The 18,686-nt window shown below is 56.9% G+C and overlaps 1 protein-coding gene across 1 annotated transcript; it reads right to left on the minus strand.

Annotated features, from left to right (window-relative positions):
* Positions 1-13,993: 13,993 nt before the first annotated feature.
* FZD10 (frizzled class receptor 10) lies at positions 13,994-15,748 on the minus strand. Its single transcript, XM_075534793.1, has one exon. It carries the CDS (start codon positions 15,737-15,739, stop codon positions 13,994-13,996), a length of 1,746 nt encoding a protein of 581 aa, XP_075390908.1. The 5' UTR covers positions 15,740-15,748.
* Positions 15,749-18,686: the final 2,938 nt, after the last annotated feature.

Below are 18,686 nucleotides of genomic sequence, written 5' to 3' on the forward strand. Positions count from 1 at the left end.
CCACCTCCCCACACGAAGGACCCCGCCCCGCGTGCTTACCCTCATGACTCCCTCAGAGTCTCTGCTGGGGTGTGCCCGTGGGCAAGAGACGCCAGCCTGATGTGCACTCAGGCCCTGCCCACTGCAGACTTGATCTAAGGGATGGGATGGCGGGGTTCGTAGCCAGCCTGTGAGAGTTCATAGCCTAATAGCCTCGTTCTCAAAACCTGAGCCCCCTCCCAGGTTCATCTGCCCTAAAAACAAGAGTGCCAATCTGGTGAAGAATAAAGTCAGGAGCCCTGGTGGTCCAGTGGGCTTCACGCTTGGCTGCTATGCGGTTCGAACCCACCAGTGTCTCTTCCTTTGCTTTTTTTTAAAACCTCTTTCTTACACACATACACGTGTTTATGAATTTGTCTCTGAGTCTGCCCACACTGACACTGAATCGGCTGCTAACTGAAAGGGCGGTGGTTGGCAGGCAGCTGCTTCCACAGACGGACAGCTGTGGAAGGCCTGGGCCAGCTCTGCTTGTTCCCACTGGGTCGCTGCACAGTCGGAAGTGACCCCAAGGCAGGGGTTTCATAGATGCAAGCCCCCACGTGGGGCAAATGGTGTGTACCCACCAGCCCCCCTAAAGGTTGGCAGCCTGAACCCAGCCAGTGGCGAAGGAGTAGGCCTGGTTCTGTGCCTTCCTACGGGCCCTGCCACAGAGCACCCCAGGGCTCATAGCTCTGTGCGGTAACCCATGGGGTCACTGCAAGTTGTTCTTTGCAGCACACACTGGGGGCAAGGTGCCAGGCTTGCTGTTGGTGCTAGGTGCTGGGTGCCCACTCACAGGGACCACCCGCCACAGCAGGGACCCGGCCCAGTCTGGTGCCACCTTACCTTCACCGCCAAGTTTGAGCCGGCGGTTGCCGTCATGGTGTCGGCCCGTCTGACACGGAAGTTGTGTGGGCCACGTGTCTAGGGACCCAGGAAGACCCAGGGCAGACAGTCCTTAGGGGCAGATACGTTCGTGCATGCACCAAAGCTCCTGGGGAAAGGGGATGACGAGATGACAGGCCTTCCAGGAACTTGTAGAAGCCCCTGGTAGACGGGATTTCGTGGGAACCACCACGTGGGCTTGTTTGGGGAAGTGCAGGGAGTCGCCGTGGCAAGGTGGTGACACGTTGGGCTGTTTATCCCAAGGTCGGCCGTTTGAAACCCCCAGCCAGAGACGGGGAGGGTTTCTACTCTGGTCGCGGTTCACAGGCTGACAACCCTGCGGGGGCAGCTCGCCTGCCCCACAGGGTGCTGAGAACTGGATCAAGCCCGGGGCAGGGAGGTGGAGTGTTTTCAAGGTGCCCTGGTGGTGCTGTGGGGTGAGCGCTGGGCTGCTAACTGACAGGTCAATGGTTCCAACCCATCAGCTGCTCCTCAGTACAGAGATGAGGTCTGCTGCTTACACAAAGATTGGCAGCCCTCACAGAGACAACAGAAGCCCCAAATCCGTTTTGCAGGGTCCCCACATGCCTCGAGTCTCCAGCGAATCCCCTCTGACCACAGCCTTGCTACCCGACAGAGAGCGTTGCAAAGTCGATTATGGCCAATCCCACCTTATCAGCTGATCTCCCTTTGACTCATGCTGAAGTCACTTCAGACTATAGCAAATTTTCTGCTTCCCCACTGAGTGAGATTTTCCTATGCCTTGTCTAGTCACTGCCGTGGATTTCTGTTTGTTTACCTCCTGCTTGTGTCTGGTATGATTTTCTGTCTGTGAAGTCCAGGACCGGTGGCTCTCTAGGGACACCTGCCCTTGATTGATAATTGCCTGGGGGCAGGGCAGGGGAGGGTGGGGGAAAGAGGGACTAAGGACGATGTGCATGGGGAAAAAGGGTTCTAAAAGGACTGTGGTGCTGACTGGACAACTCTTCTTCAGATGACTGAATGATTACATACTGTGATATGCAAAGCAGATGCCAATAAAACCATTAAATAAATAAAAAGATTCACAGCCTTGGAAACCCACAGGGGCAGTTCCACCCTGTCCTGCCGGGCCATGAGGCACCACAGGATGGCAGTGGGTTTGGGTTTTTGAAAGGAACTCTGGTTTCCCTGCCAGGTGGGCACAGACTGTTGACCAGAGATCAGGGGCCTGAGCCCGTCAGCCCCCCAGAGGAAAAGCTGAGTCTGTCCACATAAAGGGGCTCTGCCTCGGGACCCACGAGTGTGCCCCGGAATCAGAGCAGCCTGGGGCCAGTGGGCTGGATGGATTCAGTGGCGAGGGAGGAGGTCACAGAGAAATCACTAGCCAGGCAGATTTCAGCACAGGAAGGAATGTCTAAGGAGATCACTGAACAAAGGAAATCAGAGTTCAGATTGCTCTCAGGGTCAAGGGGAAGCAGCCCTGCCAGGGGAGGACACAGACATGGGTGCCCGGCTGGGTTCACAGAGCGGGTTGGTCGTGCGCTGGTTCTGCTCCTGGAAGTAGGCTCCCTGGCAGAATCTAGGGAGTGCCCCCCTGACCCCCACCCTCAGGTGATTTGTTAAGCACTTTCAGGCTTGGGAGGCTGTGGGCTGGTGACTGTAACCGATCTGCTTTGCGATGAGTCACAGACACCCCACCTTCTGATTCTCCGGGAACAGACAGGTAATTACCTTGCAGAACAAGAAGCCTGGAGGTGCAGCGAGGCGATTAATGAAGTCATTAGGAGCCGTCCTGGCTCCCCCTAGCTCTCCCACCACCCACCCAGGTTGGCTGGGATAGCAGGCCTCACCTCGGTGTCTCAAGGTCACACAAGGGCTGCCACAGCTCCACATGCGACTCCCACACCCCGAAAGGGCAGGTTTCCTGACATGACCTGCGTTTTATCAGGAAGCAGGACCATCCCTCCAGGCACCTCCTCCTTCAGCAGGCGCATCTGGCCCTCTGTCCCAGGAGGGAGCTCACCTCACAGCTCACTGGCCAGACAGGCGCGCATGCTCCCATACAGGTAGTGGGGCTGTGCAGCTTGGTGGGCGACTGGGGGGCGTCTCCTGGGACATCTGCAGACTTTGCCATAGCAGCAGCAGAGCTTTAAGAAGGTGGTGTGGGTGGAAGAGTAGTTTGTGTGGTAGCACAGTAGTTTGAGCACAGGGTTACAAATGACAAGGTCCATGGTTCAAACCCCAGCCATGCTTGGAGGGAGACAAGGCTGTCTGCTGGCGTAGCCCACGGGGGCAGTTCTCCTCAGCCCTACAGGGTCTCTGTGGGCTGGAATCAGGTTGATGGTCAGGGGGGTTTTGGAGGGGGGGATGAAATGGATGATTTCCCACTTTGTCTGGTGGCTCCTTCCTCATGTGTGTGTGTTTATCTGTATGTATGTGTGTATTTATGTGTGTGTGAGATGTGTTTATCTATGTGTGTGGTATGTGCGTTTATATGTCTGTATAGTGTGTGTATATGCATGTGTATAACTATCTGTGTGTTTATGTGTGTATAAGTGAATGTGTGTTTATCTGTATGTGTGGTGTGTACATGTATGCGCATGTATGTGTGTATGTGGTGTGTGTCTATCTGTGTGTGGTGTATGTATATGCATGTGTATGTATGTGTGTGTTTATCTGTGTGTGTATAAGTTAATGTGTGTGTTTATCTATGTGTGTGTATCTAACTGTGTATTTATCTGTGTGTGTATAAGTGAATGTGTATGTGTGTGGTGTGTGTATATGTATGTGTATGTATATACATGTGTATGTATGTGTGTGTGTTTATCTCTGTGTGTATGTGCTGTGTGTTTGTATGTGTGTTTAAGTAAATGTGTGTGTTTATCTGTGTGTATGTGTAGTGTATGTGTCTGTGTATGTATGTGTGTATGAGTGAATGTGTGTTTCTCCCTAACCCCTTGGTCTGCCTGTGAGATGTGACCAGACCTTCTGACATGGGCGTGGGGTTTGAGTCTGACAGGCTGCAGGTGGGACTGGCCCAAAGAGTGACCAATGCCACCTCTGTTCTCTGCTTGTGGTTCCCATTGCCTCGTCCTTTCCCCTGTGCCCAGACACATGCCACAACAGAATGGAAGCCATGTGCTGGCCATGGATCCTCATGTCCCATGTGCTCTGTGCCCCGTGGGGTAGGGGTCACGTGTGCCCTGTGGGGAGGAGTGGATCACATGGACCACGTAGGGAAGCAGATCACATGCGTCCTGTGGGGAAGAGATGTGTGATCCCAGGGGAAGAGCAGTTTTGTTGGCTCTGCTGATGTTTATAGAGAGCCGCAAGGAGCCCGGTGACTGGGCTGCTGCTGGCGGAAAGGCAGCGGTGTGGGCCCAGCTGTCCTGCAGGAGAAAGGCCCCAGGACTCTGCTCCTGGAGGATTGCCCACCACGGACCCTGCAGTGGTGGAGTTGACCCTGCTCATAGCGACCCTATATGGAACACATGCAGGGCAGACGGCCATCGTTAACGAGGAAGGAGGCTTGGTGGTGCAGGGGTTAAAGCCAACCCAAAGGTCATTGGGGGGAACCCACCAGCCTTCCTCTGGGAACAAGATGAGGCCTCAGTGGTGGCAGCCTCGGAGAGCCCGCAGGGCAGCTCCGCCCTGTTCCATGGGGCCCTTGCTGAGCCAGAATCTACACCCACCACGGGGAGAGCCCCAGGGAGCACCACCACTGCGTGCATGGCATAGCATGGCAGGCCACTAACCCAAAGGCTGTCCAGTCCCATCCACCCAGGGAGCCCACGAAGAAAGGCCTGGCTGTGTGCCTGCGCTCATCAAGATTTCAACCCCGAGCCCCCTGGGAACACAGTGCCCTCCAGAGCCCCTCCACCAAAGGGGTTTTCTTGGGAGGGAGAAAAAGGTTCAACCACAGACCAAGCCTACTGATGTCAGCTGCCGGGGACAGCAACAAGGTGTCTACCACTGGGATGGGTTCTAAGATGCTCTGGCGGCACAGAAGGTTAAGCGTCGGACCAGCCAAGCCCTAGGTCGGTGGGTTCAAACCCACCAGTTGCTCTGTGGGAGAAAGATGAGGCAGTCTGCTCTCAGAGAGGTGCACAACCTCCCTGCCTGGGTGTGTGTGAGGGGGCTTGTGCCCTGCCCTAGAGGGTGGGTCAGCCGGATGGCAGCAGGTTAAACAGCCTGTGTTTCACCACCACCCAACCCCTGTATGCCCTGTGTGCTGGGCCCAGGTGGCTTGCAGAGGAGTTCAGAGACACAGCTTCAGGGGAGAGCCTGGACGGGAAGCACTTTGCAGGTGGATGCACCCAAAGACTCAAAGCCCGGGAAAGCCAGCCTTTCACGGGGAGGAGGGCAAGGAGGCCGCAAGCAGGAAGGGGCGGAGGTGCAGGCAGGTGCTGTGCACCCCCCGGGGAGGAGAGTCTCATTGCTGAGCCGAGGCACCCTGATCAAAGGCTCACTCCCACCTCCAGCGCCCGCCACCCAGCTCCCCAAGCAGTCCCGATTCATCATCTGTCAGGGGCTGAGGACTTTGTAGTCTGCCCCAGATCCTTAAGGGCCTGGCTAGGGCATGTTCTTCGAGTTTGCTGCTGCTCTGCGTGCATGTGTTTTAAGTGCAAATATTCCCTAAAATGTCTCAAAAGTCCCCCTTTGAGGACATCTGTTGCTGAGACCACCTGCCATCCAAGACCACCTGAGAGCACGCTGCACTGCCCTTAGGGCCTCAGTGCTGGCTCACGGCGACCCCAGGTAAGACACTGCAGCCTTTGAGACCCAGCCTGGCCTGCAGGGGCCCCCACTGTGCTGTGTGGAAGCCCACGGTTGCAGCCGCTGTGTTGCTGCATCTGCGATCTTTCTCTCGCTCTCTCCCTGACCCACTGCACGGAGCCCATCCGTTCAGAGCCCCTGCAAGCCAGGGATCTCCAGCCTTTGGTGGGAGGGAACTGAGGGTTGCGGTGGTGGCCCTGAGCCCTTTACATTGACAGAAGCCCAACCCCTGGGTACAAGCCTGGATAAAAGCCTGGCACCACACAGAAGACAGGGAGTGGGGGCTTGCAAAAACCCTGGACGCACCTTGTGGACCTCACGACCCTGGCTCCTGGTGAAGTGGGGTTGGGCTGGGACGATTCTCAGCAGGTTGGTTTCAGGCTGGCTCCTCCCCATCTCCAGCTTGGCTGTCCCCTCACCCTTCACACCCCACTCTGCCTGCACAGTCGGCGAACTTTGCTGTCTCCATCCATTCGCCTACTGAGGGCCTGACGGAGGGTCCCCCAGATCCTGGGGAGTCGCTCAGACATGAGGGCATCCAGACAGAAAGCGGGAGACTCCTGACCCCCTTGGGGGCAGCCGCAGGGCTGCCCAGCAACACTGAAAGCATCACTGGGCATTCTCCAGGACCTGAACTTGGTGCCGGGAAAAGGTTTCCATAAGGAAACAAACCCCCCCCCCCCCCACAAAGCAACACTCGGTGCTCTTTAAGGCTCAACTCACTCATGGGCTTGCCAGGCTTCACGCTCGTAGGCAGAGTTGACAGTAAAAACCCACTGCCCTCTGGTCACTTCTGAGTCACAGAGACCCTGTAGAAGGCTGCCGCGGAGGGCTTCCTCAGCTGCACATCTCCCTCAAAGCCCACTGCCAGGTCTTTCCCCTGGAAGCAGCTCTGGGTTCGAACCACAGACCTTTGGGGTTAGCAGCTGAGCCCTTGAATGCTGGGCTGGCTTGGCAACAAACGTCCTTCCTAACACAGGTTGGGGACCTCACAGAGTGTGGACAGACGGAATGGTGGCAGGCATGGTTCTGCCCCTGTGAATGAGTGTGATGGAAAGGTTTGCCTTGTCACTAAACACCCTTGTTCACATAAGGAGTGTCCAGTCACTGAAGCGTTTAATCTGCACAAGTCCACCATTCATGTCCCGAGGCCTGGAAACCCAGCCTGCACACGTATCACTTCCCTCTCTCTCAGCCGTGGTTTAAGTGCTGTGCCACTGGCTACATTAATGACACTCCCAATAGAATGACCTTATGCCCCAGGGGGATGATTGATGGAACCGGAGACACATAAAGACCACAGATATAGGAACGGACTTGGACTCGAACTTAACTGTAGCCCCATCTAAGGACAAGTAGCTCTTAAGGCACAGCCCTGCTTGCTGCTTGCCGTTATGAAGAGATCGCTGACGATACGGGTGTAATAGCAAAGTGTGGTGAAGAAACTAGATGGTGCCCGGCCCCGGCTATCAGAAAGAATAGTTTCTGGGGTCTGAAAGGCTTGTCTTCAAATAAGCAGCCATCTAAGCGAGGCGCCAACTAAGTCTACATGGAAGAAGCATGCTGGTTTGTGTGATCCAAGGGCTGTAAATAATAAAATTCAAATCCAAGGGAGGGAACGGTATCATAACTTGAATTCTGAGCTCCCAGTTTGTGGAAGGCTATGAATGACAGTGGAAGACCAACTTCCATTTGTAGAGGTCACCCTGGACTGAGCCTCCAGTGAATCCCCTCTGACCACAGTGGAGGGGTGTGCACAGCCTTGTTATCAGACAGCATCGTAAAGTCGATGCTGGCAGATGCGGTTAGGATAAAATGAGACACCGTAACATTTTATCTTCCCTTTGAGCCATTTTAAAGCTGTTTCAGTTTTTCTGATTTTCTGCTTCCATCTTGATCGCGGTTTCTCTGCTGTGCTTTGTTCCTGTTGGTGTCTGGTATGATTTTCTGCATAGGAAATCCAGGAGAGGCAGATCTATAGAGACAGTGCCTGGATTGATACCTGTGTAGGGCCCAGCAGGGGAGGCTGGCGGTGCGCATGAGGACCTAACACCCGAGTGCAAGAAGAACGGATTTTAACACTGACGGTGGCGAGACTGCACCAGCCTTCCTACTATGATTGCAATCAAGTTGTATGGTGTGCGAATTATAGGCCAATAAAAGCATTTTAAAACTATTTTTTAAAAGGTGATGCCATTGTCCACAGAACTGTTTGGAGCCTCTGCAAATAACCAGACCAAATAGAAGACTCACTTCCACGGAGGCGACCCGGTGAGACAAAGCGGAGCTGCCCCCGGCGGTTTTCTCCCACCCAGAGGCTGGTGAGTCCCAAGCACTGGCCTTGTGGTTAGCCGTGGTGGGCTCTAACCGCTGTGTCGCCATGGCTCCCTAAACACAGCCTTCGTGTGTCTGCAGAGTGTGCCGTGTGTGCCAGACAGTCAAGGGTTTGCACATCGTATTTTATTCAACCTCATAACCTATTTCCTCACACTGTCGGGAGGAATACATGAGTTAGAAGAAACATCTTATTTAAAAAGTAACAACAACCAAAATAAACATAACTATACTAAGCTGCTGTGGACTTGATTTTACCTTCTGGTGGTGACTGCGCGGGACAGAGTATGACTCCTGAGGTTTTCAAGCGGGACTTTTGGGGAGCAGACCCCCAGGTTGCAGAATGATGATGGGGTCTGTCTCCAGGAAGACTTTCAGCCTGGGAAGCCTTCTGGGGGTCACTGTGAATGGTGGGCTTGGTCTGGTTCTAATCTTCTCGGGGGCAGATCGAAGTGTCTGGTCTCCTGTGGAAGGGTGCTGGTTTAGAACCGCCAACCTTTGGGTGGACAGCAGAGAACTAAACTGCTGAGGTGCCAGTGCAGCAGGAAAGAAAATCAGCCTGGGGAGTGGATCTCAGCACTGCTCTGGGGGTCTAAGTGTTAAGGTAAAGGCCTAGGCTGACCATTGAAGCCTTGGGGATGGGGGAATGAGAAGGTGAGACCCATCCCCTATCCTGTCTACTCCCCTCTTCGCTCCCCTCCCCTGCCTGGCTGGATCACTTATTCCTGATTTTGAATGAGGCATTTGCACACCATCCTTCAATCCCCCTGCTGCCTGGTTATGCTAAGGGGCCTCTCCTGCCCCCCCACCAACCCGCACCTGTGGTCCAGTCCCACACAAGCTCCCAGACTGACCCTCTCTGCCTGGCCATCTGTTTCCTGTCACCTGTTCACCTCATCCCTGCAGGCCCCCCTCAAACACACACATATAGCCCTCTCTTCCCTTGTTCCTTGGTTCATATCACTGCACATTCGAGTTGGAAACCTCGGGGTGACCCTTGGCTCCCCTTCCTTGTTCCCGCTCATAGAATCAGGCTGGCTCCTACTGGCCCTGCTCTCCTGACCCTGCTCTGGCCACTGCACCACTGGCCAGACTGACGGCAGCCAAGCCGCCTCTCGATCCTTCTCTTTGAGCCGACCAAGCGACAGCTGTGGCCCTGAGCTCTTTTTCCTGGAGCGAAGGCATGATGATGATGTTGGGGGAGGGAATGGTGTGACCCTCACAAAACCCTTAGCACCACGGAAGAGAGGCCTGGAGATCTTCTATTATGAACACAGTGGACAAAACCCCTGGGGAGGAGTGTTCAACTCTACACGTTGAGCCCTCAGCAGCTGGAATCACCCCAAAGCCCTCAGAGGCCAGGCAGGTAGGAGACCTGCTGGTCACCTCTAGAATCCTGGTCAAGTTCCCTACCAGACTGACTCGTCTGTCCTTCGGAGCTTGTTGGGAGGTCCAGTGGGCAGTGGCAGCAGGAGCACCAATGCTCTTGAACCTCTGCCTGCCAAAGAACATTGGGTCTACCGTGGGGCTGCCAGGAGAAACAACGGATTGGCCTCAGAGCCAAGACGCCCAGAACGCTCCTTAGAAGCAAAGGCAGCCAAGACGTCAACGCCATTACTCTGGGCTTGTTCTCAGGAAAGTCCCGTCGCTGGAGCAGGCTGTCAGGTCAGGTGCAGGGCGGATCAGGAAGGAAATACAGCCACAGGGGTCGACGCAGATGTACCCACGGCTGTGAGGACAGCGTGGGGCCAGGCAGCGCTCCTTTCCATCTGCTATCGCGGCTGTTTACACAGAGCACACTCATGTCCCATGGTGCTCACACGCCAGCCTCCTATGAGCGTGGTTCTCAACCTGTGTGTTTATTTCCGTGACACACGTGGAAACGCGGTATGTGCTGTTGCTATGAGCCAGACCCCAGTCTACCGCTCCTAAGGACAACCGTGAGCCTGCTTGCTAATCCCACAGCTGCTCACCGGATGGTGGGTGGCCCAGGCCTTACCCACAGACCCTGGGAAGGGACCTGACCTCTCTGTGCCCGGGAGGGGCTGAGGAGACTCTCCCATGGTGGCAGCGGCTGCTCTGCGCAGCCCTGAGGCTCAGGGGCACCCATGCCACTGTTGCTGTGATGGTGTTGACTGGACAGATGCGAACTCAGTCCTCACACCATGATGTATTCTCTGTGCACTTCTCCCAAGACTGGTGACAAGGGTGCCCCCTGTGTGTCACCCACAGCCCTGCTCTGGTGTGCATGAGGTCTGAACTTGCCGGGCAGCCACTCACAGGAGGACGGAGGTCTCCATTATTTCTAGGGAATCAGCGATTCCCCTGGAGGCCCTGCGTGGAGCCAAGGGGTCCCGTGAACAGCCTCATGTGTCAGCAGCCAACTCTCCAGCTTCCATTGGTGTTCGTATGAGCAAGGGACCAGACCAGCTCAGACAGATAGACAGACAGAGATAGCTTATCAGCTCCCAGCTGCCAACTCACATGTGACAATCCTGACAGTTGCCCCCAGGGTCACTGAGGGTCTGGAGGGAGCTCAGTCAGGATTCCATCAACACCACCATCAGACGCTTCAGCGCCCAGCGTGGGACGTGCAGTTCTCGGCCCAGCCGTGGGGGTGCTGGCTGCACGCACTGATGAATGGGGATCGCTGCAGGGACCTTCTGGAACCTGTCAGAGGCATGTTCCAATGAACACACGTGCACACACACATACATGCACACGCACACACACCTGCCCTTCCTTAGGATGGGGGGAGGGGAGAGAGGCTGCTCTTTAACTTGTAGTGAGGACAATTCTGCATTTGATGCCAAGCACCTGGGCAGATCTCGTTCCCCGCTCCACCTCCCCCACCTTCGTATCTTAAACTTGGTCTCAGACCATCATACTTGCTCTTCTGCACCACAGATACCCACGCCTGTGGGACCCACCTGGGAGGGTGGGAGGGGTGAGCGGGTGGGTGGCCCGAGGCCACGCAGGCTGAACTCCTGAACATCATCACAGAGAACAGGCCACCACAGTCTCCGTGACTTTGCCTAAATCGACCCCACAGCGGGTCCACTCCAACCAGGGCTGAGCCAAGGACAGAGAGAGGCCCCCTTGGGTGTCCGAGGCTGGAAGTTCATAGGGAAGCTAACTGCCACCTCGCTCCCTGAACCGAGCGCTTTAACTGTCGTGCCACTGGGGCATCCTCAGCAAGGGCTGGACACCTGCTCTGGGTTCCTTCCGCGGGGCCTGTTCTGGTCAGAGCAGATATCACCAAGACCCTGTGGAAGGAGGCAGGGCTCCACAATCTGCCCATGGCAGGGACCTCTGGCCCTCAGCTCTGAAGCCAAGTTGAGTTCAAAGTAGGTGGCCCTGAGCCTGCAGCACCTCATCACAGATACCCAGCTTGCCGACTGCCTTACGTGATGGCAGTTTGAATCCAGTGGTTCGATGGCAGAAAGGCCTGGTGAACTGCTTCCATAAACATTAACAACAACAACCCCCAAACCCATTGCCACCCAGGTGATGCCAACCCTTAGGACAGGGCAGGGCCATCCCATGGGGCTTGCTTCAAGACTGTCACCTTTACGGAAGGTTACAGGCTGCCTCATTCGGCAGGGGGGCTCCAACCTCTCACCTTTCGCTGAGCCACCAGGGTTTCTTTGTAAGGACGGGTCGGGAGAACCCTGCTCAGAAGCTTCACTCTGAAACTAACACCAGAGTCATCATGAGTCAGAGTGTGCTTTACCTCTGCGCTTCAGTTTCCCTTGGGTGGCACAGCTGGTTCGTTAAGCACCGGGCTGCTAATGGCAAGGTCAGCAGTTTGAAACCAGAGAAGGACAAGGCCTTCCCTTCCCATAAAGATGTACAGCCATGGAAAGCCCCAGGAATGGCGAAGGATTTTGGAGTTGTAACCAGTGGTGGTTGGCATAGAGCAGCTGCGGCTGGCGGGCAGGGTTTGATGACCTGCAATCTGCCTGAGGGCCCTTCGTATAAGTTGTGTCTGACTTTCTCCTGAGCACCGATACATTGTATCCTGAGCCCTGTTCACAGTGCACACAGTCCTGCAGTGGCTGCAAGGCTGCCCACCCTGGACCACCGCATGGAAGTCAGTCTAAGTGGAAGGGCACCCCACCCACCACCTCTCTTTCGGAATTCAACACTGGTTCCACTCTTCATAGGCACGGAACTCGTTGCCGCTGAGTCTTGCCCCAGCTCACAGTGCTCCCTGTGTGCGTCAGGCACAACTGCACTCTGCAGTGTTTCTTGCCAGGGGTTGACTTTGGTGGATGGGAGCAGGGGGCATGCAGACTGCGAGGCCTTTCTTCCTGGGCACTTCTGGGTGGACTCCACCCTCAGACCTTTCCTTGTAACCACCCAGGGACTCACCAAAGACATTAGAGGCAGTTAGTTTGAGGTGGATTCCATGTTGGGCTGCTAACCACAAGGTCAGCAGCTCAAATCCATCACCCGCTCCAAGGGAGCGAGACGTGGCTTTCTACTCCATGAAAGTGACAGTCTCGGAGACCCACAGGGGTGGCTCTACCGTGTTCTATAGGGTCGCTATGCGTCGGCGTGGACTCGATGGCATCGAGCTTTTAGAGGCAAGCCGCTGAGCACCATTACTCGGAGGGGAGAGAGGGGCTCCTTGGAGAGTTATGTCTACAGTCAGGCCTTCGTGTGCGGCTCCGGAGTCTAGGTGACCCATCCCAAGCATGAGGTCCCTGAGCGATCCCTCTCGGTACAGAATCTAGCTCGTTGGTCAGAGTGAAGCAACCCAGGCGAGAGGAGGAGTGTGTCCCGAACTGGCTATGAGAGCCAACAGTGGGACCAAGTGTTCCTTCCTTCCTTCCTTCTCTCCTGCAGAAGGGAAGCGTCACACACACTGGCACTAACAGCAAAACCAAAGAGCACATTTTATTTTTAATAAAATAAGGACACATGAAAAATATCATATACGACAGACACCCAGGAGCTGGGGCCCGGCCTTTCCTGGGCCGGCAGAGAGGGCACCGGGCAAAGGCTGGAGGCTTAAGTCACTCCTTTAACAAGAGCGGGAATCAACAAGCTCCTGGGGGTGCTTTTGAATGATCCTTCTCCACGCTCCCCACACACCAGTTCAAGAGGGCCTGACACTGGCTTGGTTTCCTTTAAAAGCCCCAGAGTGTAGCCTGGACAAGTCGGAGGCAGGGCCCCTCTCGGGCCATTGTTTGCAGGCTCCCTGGTTGTCTCTCTCTGTGCCGGCCACTGGGGTCTCCTGTTGCTTTCACAGAAAGAAGGGGGAGGGGCCCGCGTATTGCATATCTTTGGATTCGCCAAAAGTGAGGTTTGGCGGGATGTTGCTTTTGGGGCGAGAAAACAAGTTTGACGGCTGGAGCCTGACTTCTTTCTGTCACTTCAAGGTGCCCCAGTCTCTGGGTGTGCACAGACATTGCACTCCAGCAGTAGCCTTTTCAAATGTGTATGTTTTTGATGGGGGGTGAGTGGGCGGGGGCAGATGGCTCATTTGCTAAACAGGGCGCAGAGTTCCAGGGAAACCCAGTGGAGGGCTTTTAACTGCTCACATTTGTAAATGGACAGGAAACCCCCCTCTGTGCCCAGACCAGTGTTTAGGGAAGGGGTGAAATACCTAATTTATTAGGAGGGCCCAATCAACTAGTGGACCACAAATTAGTGACTGCAGAGAGGTCACTGAAATGGCAAGATATCCTTCACTGGGAGGTGTGTGTGTGTGTGGGGGGCAAAACCCAACCCCCTTTAAGTAAATACTATATAGATAAAATTCCTTTTTCAGTGTATCACAGTATCCTGAATTTCAGGGTACAAACTTTTTATTTTTCTCTTACTTTTATTAAAAAAGGGAACTGCCCCCCCAATAAAACAAAAACAACAACAAACAAAACCAAAAACACGAAACCAAACAAGCCTGGGAGGGCGCCCAGATGCCAAGTGACCACCGCAGGTGCCAAGAAAGCAACCCCCCAGAGCCCACATGCCCGCTGCATCTGCCTGCTTACACACAGGTGGGTGGCGGCAGTGCCGGCACCTCATATTTGCCATGGTGGGCCTTCGGGGGGTGCTGGGCCTTCTTGTAAATCCCACTGGTGACCAGGGCGCTGGCGGTCTTCGGGCGTCCCTTGGTGAGCCTTGGTCTGCACACGTTCTGCCACGACTGCAGCGTCTTGCCAGTCCAGACCCACATGCCACTGGTTATACCCACCACCAGCAGCATGAAGACCTTCACCATGAAGACCTCCACGGCTGGGATGGAGGCGGCCATGAGGCAGTCCGCGCTCTTGGTCTGGTTGTTGACTCTGCACGCGTGCTGCGTGGCCAGCTCCTTCCAGGAGTCCATGTTGAGGCGCTCGTACAGGTAGCAGGCGATGACGCAGGTGGCGGGCACCGTGTAGAGGACAGAGAAGGCGCCAATGCGCACCATGAGCCGCTCCAGTTTGTCTGTGTCCTCCCCGCCTGACTTCATCACCCTTCGGATGTGGAAGAGCGCCACGAAGCCCGACAGGATGAAGGAGGTGCCGATGACCAGGTAGCAGGCCAGCGGGACCAGCACGAAGCCCGTCAGCGCGGAGGTGTCCATGCCCCCCACGTAGCACACGCCTGTCAGCTCGTCGCCCGCCACCCTGCGCATCACCAGGATCAGGATGGTCTTCACGGCGGGGACGGCCCAGGCGGCCAGGTGGAAGTAGCTGCTGTTGGCCTCGATGGCCTCGTGGCCCCACTTCTTGCCGGCCGCCAGGAACCAGGTGAGCGTGAGGATGACCCACCAGAGTGAACTGGCCATGCCAAAGTAGTAGAGCACCAGGAAGACCAGCGTGCACCCGGTGCTCTCCAGGCCCTCCTGGATGACATAGAGCTGCCCGCTGTCCCGGTCGCAGGCGATGCTCTCGGCGCCCGCGAACAGGCGGATGATGTAGCCCACCGAGTAAACGCAGTAGCACATGGAGAGGAAGATGATAGGGCGCTCGGGGTACCTGAAGCGGTGGGGGTCGATGAGGAAGGTGAGCACCGTGAAGGCGCTGGAGAAGAAGCAGAGCACGGACCACACGGCCAGCCAGACCACGGCGAAGCGCTTGTCCCCGCGGCTCCAGTACACGTCCACGCCGGGCGTGCAGAGCGGCGCGCACGACGCGCTCTTCTCCACGTGGTGGAACTTGCCTGGGTTGCCGCAGCCGCCGCGCGCCGGGGTCCCGTCCTTGAGCTGCAGCTCCTGGGAGCCGTGCGGCCGCTGGGGCCGGAAGAGCGGCGGGAATAGGCCGGAGCCGCGCGTTGGTTCCTCGGAGCCGTTGTTGGGCGCCTCCATGCACAGGTAGTTGGGGTCGTTCTTGTTGGGGAGCTTGAAGCAGTCCAGCGAGTCGGGCCACTTAAAGTTGAACTGTTCCATGATCGGGGAGCACTTGAGCCGGGCCTGCTCACACATGACCCTGCAGGCAGGGATGGGGGTGGAGACCTGCTCCGTGCACATGGGCGCGTACAGCGAGCACAGGAAGAAGCGCAGGTGCCGGTGGCAGCCGTACTCCACCAGCGGCGCGAACTCGTGCAGCTGGATGGCCGCCTCGCGCTGGTTCTCGTGCCCCATTAGGTTGGGCATGCGGGTCATGTTGTAGCCGATATCCCGGCACATCGGGATCTCAATGGGTTGGCACTGACCGTCGCCCGGGCGCTCCAGGTCCAAGGAGCTGATGGCGGCGCACGACCCCATCACCTGCAGCACCAGCCACAGGCGGGGCCCCGGGCGCTTCATGGTGGCGTTCGAGATGGCCCCGCCGGGAGGTCTGGCCCTCACAGCCGCCGCTCCCAGGCTCGGGCTCCGGCTGCTGGCTCCGGGCCCCCGCCCATGCCCGCCCCGCCGGGCCCGGAGCAGCGCACAGCGCCCCGGGCCTGCAACCGGCGCACAGGGGACCCGGCCAAGCGGACCGACGATACCGGGACGCGCGCTGTCCTCGGCGCACCTCGAGGAGCCCCCTCCCGCGCGGTCGCAACTCGGCTTCTGGTGCGAACGCCCTGGTGGCGCATCCAAGGGCGACCGGCTCCCTGCGAGGCTCCCGACCTCCGCCGGCCTCGGCCCGGGCGGCCAGCAGCTGTGGGCGCGCGGGAGTGCCGGAGCCCGGCCGCGCCACCGGGCGGGGGAAGCGCAGACAGGCTCCGCCCCGCCCCGCCCCTGCGCTTAGCATAAGAAAAGCCGAGGCCAGCCCCCGCCCCCCGCCATGCCCCGCCCCCGGGCGCCCCTCCCAGCCTCCCGGAGTCGCCCTGGCACCCCTAGCGCGCCGGGGCCGCGGGGAGGTCGGAGACTGGCCCGGGCGCATCCCGCAGAGTTTTACGGCGGGTCCGGGCCCGGGGCGCCTTCAAAGGGCGCGGGGATTTGCGTTTTACTGTTCGGCCATAAAAGGGAGGTGGCCTGTGAAGGGACCGCCGCCCGGGGCGGCGGGGGCAGTGCGATGGCCTGGGGCGCCGGCTCCCGGGGGGTCGCTTTGAAACTTCAAAGAGGAGCGTACGGGTCCGGGGAGGGGCGTGTCCAGATGCACGGCCGCTTGCCCGAGGGCGGTGTCCAGATGCAAGGCCTCTTGCGCCCCATCCCTGGAAAGTCGGGGTTCGGATGACTTCGGAGGGGCCCCGCCCTACAGCGCCGCGGAGTTGTGGGCCCCAGCCCAGGCCGGGATTCTTCCCGGACGGCGGAGTTTATTTATTGTAGGAAGTCATTGGTTCGCGCGCTATTTCTATTCTTTGGCTGGTGGTGCGCCCTGAGATTGGAAAGTTGGGGGGAGGCTGGTAGATGGGGCGGGCCCGGGGATCCCGGGGCTGAGCAGTAGGATTTCAGTGGCTGGCCTCCTGTCCCCAGCTGACCCGTCTGCCGGGAGCCATCTCCAGTGTGACCAAGTCACTCGGGACAGCCCCCGCCCCCGCACGTGACACGGGTGTTCCGCGCCCACATTAGCACCCACCTCTCCGAACAATACGCCCAGTGATCTGAATGAACCTAAATAAAGACTGCCCCTAGGACGTGGCCCATCCTCTCTCCTCTTGGACCCCCTTAAAATTTGGCGGCTTTAAAAGTTCTAGAACTACCAGATCTTGCCTTTCATTTCTCGCCGGCCTGCGGGGGGCAGGGGGAGCGTTAGGGGACCTCGGATCCCTTGCCCACAACGCCCCCCCCCCCCGCCACCCACACAGTGGGCAGCATGGCGTTCTGTTCCTTCATCCCCACACGGAGGTGGAGGCTGGCAGCACCGAGGCCTGGGGACAGAGCTGGTGGGTGGGCGGCCAACTCCCGTCCTTCTGGGGCTTTGCAGGAGTGGGTCCCTCCCCAGACAGCTCTGGGCTGTGAGACCCGCTGGGGGCGGGGACACGCCTTCCTCCCAGCAGCTGGTGGTAAGCAGTGGCAGAATGGGGTGGGGGGGGAGGGATGTCAGTCCCTTTTCACCAAGTACTGGGTTTTACTTAAACCCAGTCTAACATTACTGGGAGCCACCTAACCCAGACCCTGCCCCTCTGGATCTGCCCATGAGGGGCTACTGGAAGTTGGGGTGCGGAGGACGCTATTACTCCAACGTCCGGTGGGGAGTTCGCTCTAAAGGACTCCCCTTTCCCTACTGTGCTCCTAGCTGCTTCTTCTAGAGTGACTCTAACCAGCTTTTACTAGAAATGTCCCTGGGGGTGGGTGACAGGGGGAGGCCCTCTGGGGTGGCACCCCCTTTCTCTGCCTTCCTTTTGGTTTCAGAAACACCTGAGAGGCGAAGAGTGAAGATGGGAGCCCCCAGTCCCAGGCCTGGATGGGTGCAGCTTCTGGGGAAAGCACCTTCTCCCACAGGGACCCCTGCAGGCTGCTTCCATTCAGCCGTCTGCAGACCATTTCTGTAGCTCTGGGGGCTGCAGATGACTTCCTTCTCCTGTGTGTGTTTTGTTTTGTTTTTAATTAAAAAAAAAAAGTCTGGGGCAAGGCCGGGCTGGCCCAGCTGAGATGGAAACCAACAGATAGATTTCATTATCGGCGGGAAATGGAGGCTCCGAGAAATCCGCCGGTAGAAGATAACTCTAACTAAGAAATGAAAAGGGTCTTTTGATAGCTTGGGCTGAAAAGATATTTTATTTTATTTTCCTTCTCCTCCTGTGTGTGGGATTTGAGATGCTCGCGTCTGTGGTGCAGCCTGGGTCCCCTGCTGCTCTGGCTGGCTCACCGCCGGCCCCCCTCTGACAAATGTTATGGAGAATCGGGAGGAATTTTATGGTTGTCTTGTCTCCGGGGCCTTTTTTCTTTTGTCTTCTTTGAAGAATGACTTTAGACATTTTATTTACATATTTAACCATGGATGAAAGAGGGATGGGAAAGCATTTGGAGCTGTCCTGGGAACAGTGATAGGTTTAAATTAATGGAAATCTTATTAGGTCTCTAAAATTTTGAGCAAAGGTTTCTAATGAAACTTCATAATTAAACATGATTTCAAATAACGGGCCGGCTTACAGGGACAAGGAAAGAAAAAAAATTTTCCCCCCACCCCACCATCTGAAAATTAAAACAAAATAACAAAGCTTTCCTCTCCCTCCCCCACACGATCTACCCTCAAGTTCTTGCAAATAATATTTCACCAGGGAAAGTGCTGGGGCATGAAGAGGGGCTGGGGGGAGCGGGCGGTGTAGGAACTGGAACCAAGTACTCTCAATCTTCCAGAAGAAGCCACAGTGGTAGCCTGGGA

Source organism: Tenrec ecaudatus, chromosome 16, assembly GCF_050624435.1.
Source record: "Tenrec ecaudatus isolate mTenEca1 chromosome 16, mTenEca1.hap1, whole genome shotgun sequence".
Classification (NCBI taxonomy): Eukaryota; Metazoa; Chordata; class Mammalia; order Afrosoricida; family Tenrecidae; genus Tenrec; species Tenrec ecaudatus.

What these genes read in the sequence shown, in the direction of transcription:
- FZD10 (XM_075534793.1), bottom strand. Translation starts at nt 15,739, where the DNA reads ATGAAGCGCCCGGGGCCCCGCCTGTGGCTGGTGCTGCAGGTGATGGGG.